At 40.8% G+C, this 17,401-nt stretch overlaps 1 protein-coding gene across 1 annotated transcript in view; it reads right to left on the reverse strand.

The window, feature by feature from the left end:
• ca10a (carbonic anhydrase Xa) overlaps positions 1-17,401 on the reverse strand; it is a 239,321-nt gene that overhangs the window by 193,516 nt on the left and 28,404 nt on the right. Inside the window, exon 2 of the mRNA XM_020082888.2 lies at positions 14,259-14,333. Coding sequence (XP_019938447.1) covers positions 14,259-14,333 — 75 coding nt within the window. The remainder of the gene's footprint in view (positions 1-14,258; positions 14,334-17,401) is intronic.

The following is a 17,401-nucleotide window of genomic DNA, read 5'->3' on the forward strand; positions in this document are numbered from 1 at the left end:
AGTTCAAATTATCTCAAAAGATTGTTCCATTGGGAACTAGTTACTTTTAAAAGATATAACTGCTTACTCATTCAGTAACTTGTCCAACAGATGTGGTAACAAATAACATTTTGGGACTTTGTACTGATGACATGACACATTTCAATATTTTGTGACACTTTATAGACCAAACAAATTGGGTAAATAACTGAAAAATCAATCAGTACAATTTCATATCATTACACATATACGTTAACAGCTAGTTTCTACCATCTGTGACATTATGATTGGCATTGTGTATAATTTTCATGACAGGTTAAACCTGTTTTCACGATAAAACACTGTGAGTGAACTTGAAAAAGTTGAAAAGCATGAAGTTGTCTGCTTATTTGTAATTAGTGAAATACAGAAACCATGGGCCGTATTCAGTCGCTCTCAGGAATGATCTCAGAAAAAGTCGAGCCTGAAAACGTCAAGTGACAGAGCATCTCTGTGTGAGGAAGGATTAGGAATTTAGTTCGGGTTAGTGGGGATGTGTGTTTCTATAAGTGTGACACATTCATTTAAAAGTTCAGATTGGTTGATTTAAAAAGGAGTAGAAATGTCTTAGTGATAATGGGAATAAAAGGGAGAGTGTCTCTATTGAAACATGAAACAAACCTTGTTTTATGTAATGATCATCTCTATTGAAGAAATTGCTTCTAAAGAATCAAACTGGTTGGAAACTGGGTCATTTGAACAGTTGCTTGTTCACATAATGAATCGCTAATGGTTATTTTGTTTCTCTGCTTTCGTTAATGCTGGTAGTATTTGCACTTTCCCTACATTTTAGCTCAGTTTTCATCAGTTATTGCGATTGGTGATCTTACTTTTTGTTGGCATGTAACAGTATAGCCAAGATTAATGCCTTGCATCAGACAGGAATGTGATAAACTGTAGTATATGTTGTAGTCTAAGGCTAAATCAATCTCCATCCAGCCAAGCATTAGAGCTCAATATATCTGTCCATCTTCACAGGACCTTTCACGCACACTGGACATGCATGTGCAGGATACTGATCTGCTACTTGGAGTTGGTTGCTTAGTTGCAGAAAAGTGAAGAGGAGAGGGTTATTTTCCTGGATGAGATGGAACTGAGAGTGAGTGTTGGCAACGCTTTGCATTCAACACTGGCAGTCGTGACTCCTAAGAACCAATCAGGAAGTGCATGAGCGGCCCTTGAGTTTTCGAACTAAAATGGAGCCATCTGCGTTTCCAAAGTTCTCTGTTTTAGGCACTTTAAACTCTAGAGTTGTCTTCCAGTTTTTTCTCCTTAGGAGCTCCCGTAAGGGATTACAAGCTTTGGGAATCTTTTATCCAGCAGGATCTACTACTGTAAGGGGAAGTTCTAAGTATTGTCTTAGAATTTCATCACAAGGAGTAAACCTTCATTTGAGAACGCTTCTGAAATCCGGGCTAACTGATAATCAAAACAGCAGAAGGAGGGAAAAAAAGCTTTCAGAAACTCTCAAAGAGAGGAAGGAGGAGGCACGAATCCGAGCAAAGGCAGGTTTGATTCAAGTAAGGACGGAGCGAAGGCCGCCAGTTTTGACAGAGCACATCTTAAGTGATCAGTACAGATCAAAACAGTGAGGGTACGTTTTCCAGGAGTCAGTGTAAGTCGGAGGCCGGCAGTGCTCACGGTGATTGACAGCCAGCCACGGATTCACACTGACCTACTGAGGGATTTAGAGGAGGAGAGGAAAGTGTCTGCACCCGTCATCACAAGGTTACTGTCAAATGTGAGGAGCATCTTTTTTTCCAATTTCCAACAGGTTTATTTCGTTGTGTGACTCTTTAAGAAAATCCACCATCCCTCCATCCAACCTTCAACTCCCTTCATGCCGTCGCTCTCTTGCTCTTAACCTCCTCTTCACTGCCTCTGCTTTCATCTCCTCGCTTGTTCATACACAGACTTGACTTCTCTCCTCGTATACTCCCACTTCAACCCTTCCCTGCCCATCTACCATCTCCCCCGTCTTCTTTCATCTCCCCCCGTCATCTGCCCGTCGTCTCTCTTCTCTCTCTCTGCTGTCATTTCTTCTTTCTTGCTCTGACTGTACCTCCCCTCTAATGTTGTCTGCTTTATGTCCTTACCTCTTTTCTCCCCTTCACTTACTTTTTTACTTTCTCCTGTACTCCTTTTTTTTCATTTCATCTGATTTTTCTGTTCCCACCGTCACACTTTTCGTCTTTTGACCCATTTCCTTTCTATGAATTTCTTTCTCTCCTCATGTTCTACCCTTATTTCATCCTTTCCTTTCCTGCTTTAATTTCTTTTCATCCTTTTCCTTCCTTCCTCTCCTCAAATCCATTTCCTTTTCTCCTCGCCTCTTTCCATCTGTTTCCTTTCCTCCTCTCCCGCCTCCTCTCTTCTGTCAGTCAGCGGAGGGTAAATAAAGGGGAGGTTATTAGGGCCATCCTGTCTGAACCCCATCCATCACACTGTCACTTAATCCCCACAGCTGTCCCTGTGCATACACCAGTATGTGTTGAACAGTCCAGTCGGCTAGGATTTTCCAAATATCACATTAGTAATTGAAAGAAGGTCACCAAAAATGTAAACACTGTCCTAACAGCAGCCAGACATGTTTCCCTCCTCTCTGCTAATAGTGTCGGAATTATTTTCTAACGCGTGCGAACAGATGAGTGTGTGCAGGCCTGCTGAGCAGCTCCAGCACTCCTCCAGTCCCCTCTGACAGTGAGCGGCAACACCATACATGGTTTTGCCACAGCCTGTCTTTGAATGTGAACAGACTCCATCAGACGAAACAGAAAGCAGCAACACAAGGAGACAACGGGACATGAGTTGTAGAGAAGAGTTATTTAGTTTGAGACGAGAAAAATGTCCATCAAGCACTGGAAGGGCGGTAACATGGAGGAGGGAGCCAAGTACATATGCATTTATTTCTATTCCTCACCTCCCTTCCTCACCTCCTTCATTTTGCCTTACTACCTCCCTTCCCTCATTTCTTTCCTTTTTTTCCTCCTGCAACATAAATTAATATATAAATAAAAATGCTGACTTCTTACACAGTCCACAGGAGACTGGACTACACTCTGCAGCTAGTGTATAAAGCTACACTACAGTCTGTTGTGTTCTGAAAAGCAAACATCGTCAAACTCCTTGTGTTCTAATCCGAGCTTCTGTTTCTTACTTTCCTAATAAACAAAAACAATCCCAGTCTCCAGCTATAGAAGGCTTCCGGCAATCTGCTCTCACTGGGTTGAAAACCCACTGTAAAAAAAACAAAGCCAAAAATATCTTGGATGCGGGCGCTGCCATCCTGTGCTGGTGATATCACAAGTAACCAAAGTCTGGACAGTGGTAATCATGGAGTGGAGCCAGGGTATCAACGTACCACTCAACCAATCATAAGTCTGAGCTGTCAATCAAGAGGCGTTAAATAAGGCTGAAATAAATGTTAGTTTATGTTATTGTTAGTTTATGAGAGACCCAAAATGACCATAACCAAAAAATTACCACCTTTGTGAGAAAGATATTTAACGTGCATGTCAAATCTGCTAACATAGAAGAGGCGGGGTTTATGATCTATACTCCAGCCAGCCACTAGGGGCAGTTTGAGATGTTTTGGCTTCACTGTTGGGAGCGCTAATGTCGTCTGTCTTAAGTTTCGGAATGAACTTTAAAACAGCACTCGATAAAATAACCACTTGTTTTAACTACACCACAACCACAGAAGGAGTTTAGTTGTCACCGAAACCACGGATGTTGAAACCTTTCTTTACTCTTTGCAATTTAATGATCTCTTGTCCAGTTTGGCCCATGACAACGTAGTGAATTCTTAGTGAATCCCATCTGCATAAAAGTAGTGTGATGAAAAGTCGACACAAATGTCTAGAAAAAAAAATCAAAGCACATGACCAAGTGGTGTCAATGGTATAGTTGCACAGCCGTGCCATCAGAATTTCACTGCCAACTCCCCCCTCGTATATGAGCCATCTGATGATCCTTGCATGCCAACATTGCTCAGGGTTTCGTTACATTTGTCACTCTGTGTGGCCATAATCCTGCTGCAAGTTCTCAGCTGAAGCAGTGTAATGGGGCTTTACTGCACTGCCTGGAGCAGTATAGGGCTTTCCCCATGTTGGCAAGCGGCAGAGCTGTGGAGGATGATGAGGGGGAGGATGGGCAGAGGAATCGCTAAATGTCAGGGGAGAGAAAGGAGCCACCGAGTGGGCAACTGCATGGCACAGAAAAAGGACGCGAGTGCTCATAGTCTGACACAAGAGTTATTTCACTGCGGAAATGTTGTAACCGTGAAATCAGGCTGGATTTCAAATACACACAGAGAAAGACACTTTTAGAGTCACAGCCCTCGACATGAAAAGATTTTCTCCCAGGGATCCATATTAGAAGAATTTGTTGTTGTTGATTGAGGATTAAAATGTTTAACTGTCTACTTATACTGCATGTAGGGAATAAATCTGGATAAATGACGCTTGAGAGTCTAGTTGGTCATAGTTACACATCCAATAATTAGGATCATGTCTAGCATATTAACACACTGAGATAATGCCGTTTTTCCAAAATAATAAGGATTTACAGGATTTTAGGATTTGCAGTCCATCCATTGCAGTAAAGGGCTGTGTTACTCAAATGGAAAATACACACAAGCAGTATTTACTACATGTATGTACAGTTTGCACGTTCCCCTGAGATACAAATCTGCCCCTGAGATACAAATCTGCCTTGATATATATAAATAGGACTAACGCTACTTTTGATCCTAACAAAATGCAACACCCACATCTCTTTGCAGTATGAATATGAGGAGTGAGCAATTCAAACTGTTTCAATGATCATCAAGGCGCCTCACAGACTGAACCTATTCTAATAATCTATAATGACTTGGTTTGAATGAATTTGGAGTTTAATTATGTTGCCAAAAATTATATCATAAATTAATGTCTTTATAATAACACCTAGTGCAAAGCATGACATGAATATTTGTCATTATTTGAGTGTATGCATCATTTAAAGTTTTGCTCCAATTATTACACACACACAAAACACCACAACATCCTAATCTTCATGTCCAGCAGGTAGTAAAACAATATTTCCTTATTACAGTCAAAACCCAGCTGGATAAAACTAAAACTATGGTACCTGCATGGCACCTCTTTAAAAGTGACCCTTTAAAAAGAGCATTTGTTGAAAGATTTCGGAGCTCGGCTGTCATGTCAGCCACGCTCCTGATGTAAAACGGGATAAAAACCACAGTCACACTGTTGAGTAGTCTACTGTGGTGCTCGATTTAGGATTATTGTTACGTCTTTTGATGTTAACAAAGCATGGAGGACAGCTCTTGAACTTGTATGTGCGAACATCCTATCTAATCATCAGACCTTATCATGCATTTCCACATCTGATGCGCCATCTTCCAAGGCCCTGAACCCTCGTCAGAGCATTTTGTCACAGCTTCTCATCACCAAAATGTAATTTATCCCTGTGTTTTTCTCTCCCCGCGCTCTTGTTTGATTTCGTTCCCACCGATCAAACAAATGGGCCGTGGTTTTTCTAGCAAGCTTGGGATCTGATTAACATTTTCTCTTTCCTTGCACTGAGAAAAGAACCAAGCACCAATTATAGAATTTTAGCCACAAGTGGTGAAGTCTAAAAGGCAGTGTTGTGAAAAATCCCCTTAAACGTTTTATTTTAACTGAATACTCCGGCTAAGCTGCTCTCTGAGTCAATGGAGGAGGCTAATTGGCAGGTATATGTCTGGAAGGTAGCAGGCCCTTCTTCAAGTGACAATCGCTGATCATAAACCAATTAAGAGAGCGCAGGCACCATCGGCAGGGCCAAGGACCATTTGCCGTCGGCAGGTTTATGGGAAGAAAATGGATATCTAATAGCACGTTGCCAGCTTGTTTTGAGTGTACCCAAGGTGGCCCCTGTGCTGTAGGTGGAAATAAGATTCTGAAAAGTGAAGGAGCCACTGTAGCGTGGGGGCAGGTCTGACGAGGAAAAGCCTCTCAGTGGAGGGATCATTGCATTCAGAGTGCAGAGGATGGTTTCTGACAGCCAACTCTGCACACCAGAGGCTGTTTGATGGGCCTCGAGTATCAACTAAACAGATTTGGCTCCACTGGAGACAACAGTTGCAGGAGAAATTTCTCCTACCTATCATGGTGAAAGATTACATCCTGCACTGATATGCTGCTGCAGTATTTTTCCACTTTGGTACACCGTGGTACCATCCTGGTCTTTTTCTTCTTTCGAGCTTAGTGCTGAGGTATCCATAAATGGAACAGGAAACACTTTGGATCAGTTCAGCTTGACTTGTTTTTGAAAATGTGGGAAAGAGAATGAAATCTTCCAGGATACCGTGGGTACAGCAGGATGTTATTCGTGTGTGGAGACATTTTGAACATCCACCGCACTCTCCACTCCCAAATTAAATGTACTTATTTTCTTTGAAACCCACAAATAGTCTGAATAAATACTGTAGTTGTGTGATATTCTCACAGCAGGTGCTTGTTGTTACCATATTCTTTTTGAATTTAGACAGTTTGAAGAACATTTTAAGGAACAAAACCATGAGGCTAAAATAAACAAGATGTCAAACGCCAAACTAACTGAAATATAATATACAAAGTAGATAAAGAAAATGTAGAATGTTTTTATCTCAAATTGAGCTCAACTAAACAGTCTGTGTTTACATAGTGGTTTTCTAGTCTTGATGACCACTCAAAGTGCTTTACAGTACAGTACTTTACAGTTTGCCATTCTCCCATTCATACAGTGCATCTATGGGCAGCACTGTTTTCTATGAGGGGCCATTCAGAGTTCAGCATCTTGCCCGAGGACACTTTGGGATGCAGATGGGAATACTGGGATAGAACTGCCGACCTTATGGTCAGAGGCGACCGCTCTACCACTCAGCCACAGCCTCCTCGTACTGAGAGCATTGTAATCACACTGACTGAGAGTACGATGTGCTGCTGCTGAGGCCTGATTGAGGAATAATTGACTATTCATCAGACTGACTGTAATATAAAAAGAGAATTACATTTTGACCCTGATTCAGACTAACCTAATACACATGTACTTGGTGTCTCCCACTTTGTTCTTATCACAGTATAAGGGGCTGTCTTACGTTGTGCCACAGCTTTTGGGCAGATCAAAAGTCATGACTGATCCATGAAAATGAAACGAGTTCAATCCTAAACTAATGTATAACTTTAACTCGACTTTCTACAATGTTCACTACCACAAGATGTCACACTAGCTCCAGTGTTTTGCGCCGAATCAAATGATTAGCCACCGGCACCTCCGGCCTCCTACCAGCCACATTTCAGCAGGTTTTCGTCTCCATGGCTGTTGCAGTGAACATGTGTCAAGCCCGTAGAGTGGATATAAATAAGGTGTCGTCTTGGTGTTTCTGGTTTATCAGCACAATGGCAGGCAGGTGACAGGTGTCGTGTTTACTTCCCTGCCCATGGGAGCTTGACCAGATAAAAACTCACATCTGCTGCAGTCACTTGACCAGAGAACGCAGCCAATATTATCTAAGAAGTTCAAATCAGTGCCGTATTTTAAAAAACTTTGCATATGGTCTAAGTGCATAAGACAAATGTATTCTAGATCCACTTTGGCTTATTTAATGGCAGACAAAAACATGCACTATACCAATTAGATTGATGTTCCCTTTAAAAGGGAGATGTGCTTATACCTTGGCAGATAGCCAGTGTAATAGCAGATTTGAAAGATAGTAAGGAGGAACTTTTATCTGCAGAGGACACAGATCGGTCTGTGTACAAAGTGAACGTGCTCATGCTGCACTTGCCACATACAAGCACTTAGACTAACAGTGAAAGAGTTCAGATTTACATTTTAGGAAGACTTGCAAAAGACAGGAGGCCGCTAAACGAAACGGCTGTAAAATCCCAGCATCAGCATTTCTCTGAGCTCATTTCATGTCATCTCAATACAATCAGACCCACTTCTTTCAATGTACACATCACCAGCTGCAGTAGCCAAAGATTCAGAAATAATGACAATAGCATATCTGCTAGAAATGTACACAGCCTGAGGCACGCAGAGGCCTTCCCTCTTTAAATCAAACTATCTCAACCCTGCCTCTCTCCTTCACATGAGGCCCCCTGCTAAAGATTTAAACAAGGGACAAAAACAGCAATAATGAACTGTCTCAATACCATAAAAAATAGAGCATAAAGACATTCATCAACTGTCGAAGGTTGATAAAAAAGGTTTTCTTGTTATAAATAAGAAACAGCTCAGCTGTCATAAATTTCTTTGTCAGACAGCCACCATTTGACCATCTCTAACACAGAGACAGATAAAAAAGTGTACATTTGTGTTTTGGGGTTTGGAAATTTCAGATCTCTTGTTTACTGTTCAAATAATGGAGTCCGTGGAGAGACTCTCTTGCCTTCTCGGAAGACTCCCACATCTCCTCCATGTGATTCTGCTCTACTTACTGTCTAAGTGTTGCTTTTAAAATACACAGTCATGCACGGCGACCTTTGGCATTCCAATCTGCTCCAAAAGAAACCAATGTGCATGTCGATGAACCTTTACACCAAGGTTAAACAAAAGTACAGTTAATGTCTTTCAGTGTAGAAATTAGAGGAGAATGCACAGTATAAGTGCTCAACTTAGTCTGAACCAAAGCTGATGATGTTTTCCAATTAAATTTAGCTTGATGCCCTACAACATTAAATATAATTACTGTGGGTAAAGAAGTGTCAGTGTGTGGTCTTATTGTAGAAGGAACATTTGGACATAATTCTGACAGCATCTGTTCAACTGCAGCATAGACAAAGTGTACTTTTTGTTAATCAGTGAAAAATTGTCCACAGGGTGCTCACCTATGAAAACGTTGTGGTCATGGTGATGTAATATATACCGGAGAGCCGATTACCACACCTTGTGCTCTGATGACTTTATGACCAACATTTCACGCACACTTGGTCTTTCTGCAGGAAAGTTCTCTCTCAAGACAACTGGAGGAGAAGTGGTTGGGAGGTCTAAAGTGGAAAAATCGTCAGGGCTCATCTCTTTAATAAATGCAGTGTTAAAACACAAAAGCAGCAGAGTTGTGATCAAACTACACAGGAGTGGATCCATTTTCAGGACAGACAGTAATCAATTTAAAGAATTCATGGATCAGATTATATTCTTATTTAGTTTCACACAGGACAACTAATATCAAGAAAGTGACACAATTTACTTTTCTATTACCTTTGCAGACATTTAGACATTTAGCTGGGTAAATGATGCAGTATATTACCTTAACTTATTTATATTTGCATTTAATTGTATTCCTATGCATTAACTCGCTATACATTCTAAATTCGTAGTGAGCAACTTTCTCTTTCTTTAAGTAAACATTGACCCGTACCAATTAATAAAGAAAGTACTTTTACTGATTTACTCAAACTATGTTTTATTTCTTACCCCGCTTTCTACTTTGAAAAGTACCCTCTATACAAACCTATTCACTAAACTATGTGAAATCCTCATGAGAAGAGGAAATGGGGGAGACATATCCAGAGAAAAATTGGAAGAGCACTTCTACAGTGTAAACTCAATCAAAGGGATTAAACGGCACTCAGAGCACAAACCTCCGGCAAGTCTCAACAGTCCCCTTATGAAACCTCATTTGAATTAACTAGATACAGATTTTTATTTGGAAATGCACCAAATTGCCCAGACCAAAATGTGATGGCTTCTTCCTTGGTCCATGTCCCATCCTGGATGGCGGCTGTGGCTGAGGGGGTAGAGTGGTCGTCCTCCAAACAGGCGATCGGCGGTTTGATCCTAATCTTCCCAATCTGAATGCCAAAGTTTCCTTGGGCAAGATACTGAACCCCAAAATGCCAATAATAAAAAGTTCAGTACAACCAACCTCCCACAAATCATCTTCACATATTCTGGTGTTGCTTGTCACTTGTTGAAATATATTTTACACAATTTCAGAAATAACTGACACATGGATTCAACCACTCTTATTGCACAATTTAGGGTCTTTCCACCTACACTGCAATTGACTAAGACAAAATCACCCCTGTTGGTGAGACATTAATGCCCTGTACCAAATTACTCCTTCGCCCTACCACTTAGACCTACCCCTTTGTTTTGCTTGTGGCCGTGAATGGGTAGCGGTGTCCCATTTCGCTATGGGATGTAGGGGTAGTACCCCCCCCCCACAAACATAGGGGTAGAACTTCCTGAATGCTTACCAAACATCCAGGGGCCAAGGGAGAGGAACTGGGACAGGGCCTTAATAGGGTTAGGGTCGTCTGCCCCCCCCCATTTTCTTTCAAATTGCTTCAACTGAAAACATCTGACATAAACTCGAAGGGTGTTTAAATAAATAATATGGATAAAATGGACTGTGTACTCCTGTGTAAAGTGACTCCATTATCTTGCACTTTCAAAATGATGTACGTTTAATGTTTTATTGATATGTAAGAAGTCTGTTAGTGTAAACATGACTGTTGGACAAGCTGGATGGTTGCATGTTAAGAAAATAAAAAAAACAGATGTAGATAACCTGTAAACTATTGCTTTTACGTATTGTTTCTAGTTTATTTGCTTTTATTTTGTGCAATTCGCTGCTTATTTATTTTTTATTTTTATCATATCTACATAGTAAAATAACAAATTATCCTGGACCCAGCACCAGAATGAATGGTTCAGCAGGGCATGTTTGCATTGTAAAAACAACCAGAGGATGTGAGAAAGCAAAGGTAATTGAGAGAGCTCAGAAAGGATAAGCAATATTCTAAAGGTCAGTGTCGGCGATACAGGCCTGAGAATATGATTACATTTGCTTGGCTAACCTTGGAGAGCAAATGTTCTAAGATGCTGGACCACGCTTTTTGACCTCCACTGAGAGACGATTCAGAGATGCCAAATCAGCCACTGGTACCATAGCTGAGCGGAGACTTATATTATTGCTTTTCCTGGTGAGGAAGGAGTTTCATTTCCATTTCAATTTCTACAATATTACTTTGGCTGCCAATCAAACACGTCCTGAGTTTTGATATGAGCCCACATAACAGTCTGATGATGACACAATATTCAAAAACCAGATTGTAGCAATGTCCCCGGAGTTGTTAGACTGATAATCTCATAAATAAGCAATATATGAAATAGTCAGGGAGTAGAGAAGTGCTACTTTGAAAATGAGCAAACGTCCTAACACTTTTTTGTGTCCCCATGTGCACGTCAGTTCAAATTCACAAACTTATACATCTTTTATCACCACTCACTGTCCAAGTAGACCAAGAGAGAAATAATTCTGACGGAACATATTTTCTTATTAGAACGTTATTATATTAAGCTCCATTTTGCAGTGAAAACCCTTCTTTCTCTATTATGCCGCAGCCGTGAAATCCTGCCGGCTGCAGAACAAGGTGGGAATTCTCTGCACGGCCACAGGAGGATCATGAATAGTGTTTAACAGCCCCAGCTGTTGTACGGTGGTTAGTAAAGCAAGTGTGCCGTGGAGAACTGCTAGAAGAGATAGCTGAGATTTAAACGGGGCAGCAAACCGCCAAGTGGTTGGTGCCAGAGGGAAGGACAAACGGGCACTTATTTATGAATGCCCTTACACACTGGGAAAGTTGTAGCATTTGCTTTGGGAAACAGATGCTTTCACTTACTGTGTACACACCACAATACCTCGATGTGCAATCTTGCATCTATAGCCTGCTTTTATGTCCTGAAGGCCCAAACCCTAACAGCAGACTTCACCACAATATGCCAAGGTTAATTCTCAACACTACAAGACCAACTGAAAAAGTCATGCCTACTATCCCTGGCTCCTCCATTCCATCAGAGCATGAATGTGTGATAGGAAATACGATAGCAGCACTGTGAATTTGTGTGTGAATGTGTCTTGCAGTGTTTGAATGACCACAAAGTGCTACATAAACGTAGTCTATTTACAGACTCTACTGGCTCCACAAAACCTGGGTATTTTCTAAAGGTAATTTTGACAGAAATATAAAAAAACTCTGTGCTTATATTGAAAGGTCTCAGGGTTAACACTCAGCTGTAATGGCTGCTGATATCTCACCCCACCTCGTTGCTCCCTATGCACGATCGCCACACTCCCCCTTATAGTATGAATAGCATATACTTAGGATGTTTAATCTCGGAGAGTCAACATACCCAAATAAAAGTAATGTTCATGCTCAGAGAGAAAGGATTAGATTGTTTTTTCATTGATTGTGTATTTGTTCAACACCTTAAGCAATTGCCTTACTGGAAATGTGATTGACTATTCATTTTGAAAGTGAACCCCAGACTGAAAATGAAAACGGACGAGATGAGGGCTCCACAAAAGTCAAGCAAAATCCTCTGGATTGCCCCCGATGGTTGGCTGCAGTAAACATCATTAACCTGCCTTCTCCAGGTTAGCAGGTGGGACATTGGATTCATCCGGCATCATTTCTAGTCATCCATCTTTATATACAGTGTATGGTGTGAACCTAGTTGCTCCTCTTTGGGTTTTAAGCAATTCTCAAGGTGCTAGATTCATGTTTTATATGATCTAAAGTTTATGTTGCCTTGTTGTTTTGAGCAAGTGACAAATTTAGGACTTAATCCAACCACAAAACCTGATTTATTTGTAAAAGCCGAATCTCATTATGACTAACCTATCTTTTTGAACCCTGTCACCAGACAAGAATGCTTACAAAAAGTAAATAATAATATGAAGGCCACCTTTTATTCCATTTGGGACTTGATACACATCTATCCACCATCCTGACCTCCACACACTGGCTTTATGCCTTGCTACATAAAGAGGAAAATGACTTGCTGCATTTACGATGAACATTGCCAATGAACATAAATAGTGGTGTTCAGACATGTCCAGTACGATCATAATTCCCGGGGATCCTGGGCTGGTCCGTCACACTTAATGTGCAAGCATGCATGTAAGCAGTAGAGGGCAGGACGAAGAGTGCTGCTAAAAGCGTACTAAACCTATTAAGCAGCTGGAGCAACTGGAATGTGTCAGAATGCCAACAATCAAATTACATTTTCTAACCCGTTATCTCCATCTTCTCTGAAATGTCCTTCCATATTTTGCATGGCACAGACTATTATTACAGTAGTTTGTTATAACTGTTGCCTCAGTAAGGAGAGAGTCTCCTCCAGAGAGATGTGTCTGTGCGATCGAACAGCTTATCTCTGCTGACATTACAATAAATGAAGAAGAGGTCATTGAAAGCAATGGTCCTTCATGTGCAATTTTACAACTTGTGCATTTGCACGGACAGCAGGAGTAAAGTTCTGATCTAATGGTGCTGGTGAGACCTGACATGTGTTCACAAGTTTTGAAATGAACAAAACTATGCTAACCTCTACCACAGGGTATGAAACAGATAATATCAATATTCAACACTTTATTTCTATTAATCTCAGCAATTATTAAAATTTCCAGATGACCACTTCGACAAAATTTCATAGGAAAAAATGTCCCATTTTCACTAGCCAATGACAAACCCTTTTAACAAATCATAGTAAATAGTTATTCAGTATGAGAATACAAATTTGACAGTATAAAAAATAAATCATTCAATTTAATTAGAAACGCATATCAAATTTTAGACGCAGCTCACTGGTGGAGTTGTTATTTTTAGAACAGGCCTGCGGGCTACTCATGTGGTCCTCGGGTGCTACCTGGTGCCCGTGGGCACCGTGTTGGTGACCCCTGCTCTACCACTTAGTGCATCTAATTCCATCATGAAATCTCCTTGCTAACTAAACCTAAACTTGACGTTTGCATCAGTGAGTACCCACAAAATGTCCTCAATTTGAATTATCTGAATTGTTCTCTCCGCACACAGACGCTTGGTCCTCATAAGGAAAGATATTACCTTCAATTCCCACAGTCCTACACACAGCCACCAAAAGCCCCTTAGCTCAGTAGAAAAACACAATCTCAGAAAATAATTGGCCTGACACGCAGATACACAACGAGATGGAGAGGGTGGAAGGAACAGTGAGATGCCGTCAATCAATCTGCGGGAACACATAAGCTGTGTGGGAAGGGCAGAGAGGTCTTGTCTGAATGAGAAAATAAAACTATCGCCAATGGCAAGGTGGCCTTATGTTATCTTAAATATGTAATGAGCTCTGACTTCAGGTTCAAGCACACAGGGTGTTTAAAGTGCATGCAGGAAAATGAGTGTTATGTGGGAAAGTTGTGTCGCACACTGTTTGAGGCCTACCTGGAACAAAGCTCCCCTGCACCACCTCCTTGTACGCCCACCATCCTTCGTGAATCTTCGGTGGATTCGGCTGTGCTGTGAGGAGAAGAGACACAGACACATCAATCACTTGGAACTGAAATTCAGACAAGAAAGCGAAAAAACTCTTGCCAAGTTTCGAAGCTCTCCGACTACAACATTCTTTTTTTCCCCCCCACCCTCATCGTTTCAACTGCTAACCTTCTCGGCGAGAGGGCTCGGCAAATAAAGTCTCCTGAGATGGCCTTGGAGCAAAGGCCTCCCATTAGAATGCAACCTCTCATTTCTGTCCAACTGAGCACTCACACACACATGTATACTCCCTCGGGATGCAATGCCTCCTGAGACATTAGCATGGAAATACCTGCTGTCATGTTATGTGAGCTGTGGAAGAAAGTCCCGCATTAAAGCAAGGTGGTACAGTATAATTGAGGTGAACAAAGGTCTCAATACAAAGAGAGAGTTGTGATCGAGAATTACCCACTGAGCCTTCAGGATATTACTTTTTATACCTCAACTTCTTTTCCCTCCTGTTCATTCACCAAACACGCAAAGCGCAGCTTAATGGAGGGTCTGGAGGTTACCCTGCTTGCTTGTCTTTAATGGAAGCCGAGGTGGCTGAACAACACTACACCCTCCCTTCCGAACAGCCTTGCTGCAGTAACGCTGGTGAGCAGGTTCAATTTCAGAGGGGTGGGCCGCTTGAACATGATCCAGAAAAGGCTATTTTCTCTAAGGGCAATCTCTGCTGGCACAAGCTGCAAAGGGAGGGAAATGGTAGTTGGCCTCTCATGGAAAAAAAAAAAAAAGGAATACTGTTGTCAATTCATTTCTCATAATGACAAATTGTTTTGTAAATTAACTTTAGGTAAACACCACTTTTATTCTGCATGAAACCAATTCTCCAAAAAGAGGAAGACTTAAAAACAAAGGTAGAATCGCTCCATACCAGTAAAGGTGCTTTTCTAACAAATGTTTATCTCTTTTGGATGAAAGAATTTCATTTCATGTTGAAATTGCAATATGTATTCCGTTAGATACCATGGCAATGCACAAATTATTATAATTCTTTGGCGTAATAATCATCATGAAAGAAGATGATAGGAGCCTGTGTCTCCAGGGTGGGATTATTAGAAGTGTTCCTTCTCAAACCTAAAAACATTTTTCTTCTAAAAATTCTCTTTCCTGTCTGTGCAAACACAATGTGTTTGTTTCACACCTTTACTGGGAAAGATGTATTTTCACCTTGATTTGATTCCATATGGAAATCTGCCTTGAGAGGAGTAAAAGCTAAAAGACACCATCATTTATAAAAGCAAAACTTGTGCCCTGTTGTTGGTGTTAACCAGTGAACTCAACTTTTATCTAGACTTATGGGTTGACCATATAGTTTCATACTTGTTCCAGTCACGTGCCGGTTGTGTGTACTTAAATTCCTTAAAAGATGGGTTGTACAAATGTGTGTACAATATGTTGTAACTTTAACATGCGCAGTTGACACATACCATCAGAGCGGTCAAACATTTGGGGTAGCATGCGGATGTGAGCATATAGGGGTCTGTTTGTACGCTAGGTGGGTTACATTCATGTCACAAGGCCTTTAAAACATGGTGACCTCTGACACTGAATTTGTGCTTTTGACCAAAAGCAATAAAACACCTATTGAGTCAAAAAGTAAAACGGTACTCAACAGCAAAAGTTAATTAGTTACATTACTTGTCGCTTTCAACAACTCCGAGGATGTTGCATCCACTTAACGTCTCCAATAATGAACATCAATATGTGGTTTAATGAGCAATCAGTCCATGGTTTGGAGCTCATTACTTAACATCAGAAGTTAGCTCATCCCCAGTCACTGTACAACAGAGAAGCTTCATGGCTCACACACACTTTCCAATTTCACATAAAGCCCAGGTCAGATTTGATTGTATTGTGCCAGTGGCTATAGCTGGAAATGAAACTTTGGAGAAACTGGAAGTTGAATTCTTCCTCTTTTTGTAGACACTAGTTAAAAATCCACCTTGCGATTTCCAATATAAATCAAAATAAGTAAGTAAGTATCTTCAGTATTTTACAATTACATTTTTCAAAAGAAAGGAATGAGTCTTAAGCAGGGCAAGGCTTGAAAATAAAAACCTTGATTTAGTTGGGGATATGTTACTTAAAACAAACAGGGTAAATCCAGATTGTTCACAATCTGTATTCTTTTATAAATAAGGTGACCAGATTTTCAAATTCTTTACCGATACCCCTAAAGGAACTGCACATGCACATGCATGTGCTTATGCATAGTTATTTTCACGCATATAAGGAGTCCACCTTTCAACACCATGGATGCCAGGTACCTTTCAAAAGAAGGACTGAGCTCTTTGCAGAACGCAGACTGTCACTTCAGTGTGACAGTTAATTGTTAGTGTGATGTCTGGCTCTGTAAGAAACAGCCGCCAGCAACATAAAGCCTTGACAACAACACACTGACTGACTGACAGCCATTTAGACCAATCAGTGGTGAACATAGGAAGCGTAGGGTGGCAGAGTTTTCAAGTGAATGTTGAAATGCCAGATCTTGAAGTGACGGCCGTATCCACAGCTGCACAACTGAGGTAGAAATACGATAAAATGATTTTTGTCTCAGCACAATCAAACTCAAAAGACAGCATTCTCCCTCATCACTATCACAGGGGGTGTACGTTTTCTTTGCAGTCACTAACACACCACACTGTACTACATGATATGCTTACGACGTATTGTCATTGTAAGTTGAGTTAATCACTCTTGTCTTTGGGTTTTACCATGCTTGCTGCATCAGTCCAACTTCCTGGTTTGGCCAAAAGAGGTGGCTGAAGGTGGAGCTTGGTTAAATACAGAGGCCCACTAAATGGACCGGACCAACAGCTGTATAAGTGTAGGGGGGTATTGTGTTTCTATATATGGGGTTTAGATTTTGTCCCTAGGTTATTGTATCCACATATGTCTCCCTCTTGTCTCATACCAGTATTATTTGAATAAAGTGCTGTTTGATTTTTAAAGGGCCCAGTTATCAACCGAATAAAAAATGTGCATGTATCATAAATTATAAAAATAAGTAACTCCCATAACGATAATTTCTGTATTAAAACTGACAT

This window comes from Paralichthys olivaceus, chromosome 21 (assembly GCF_024713975.1).
Source record: "Paralichthys olivaceus isolate ysfri-2021 chromosome 21, ASM2471397v2, whole genome shotgun sequence".
Taxonomy (NCBI): Eukaryota; Metazoa; Chordata; class Actinopteri; order Pleuronectiformes; family Paralichthyidae; genus Paralichthys; species Paralichthys olivaceus.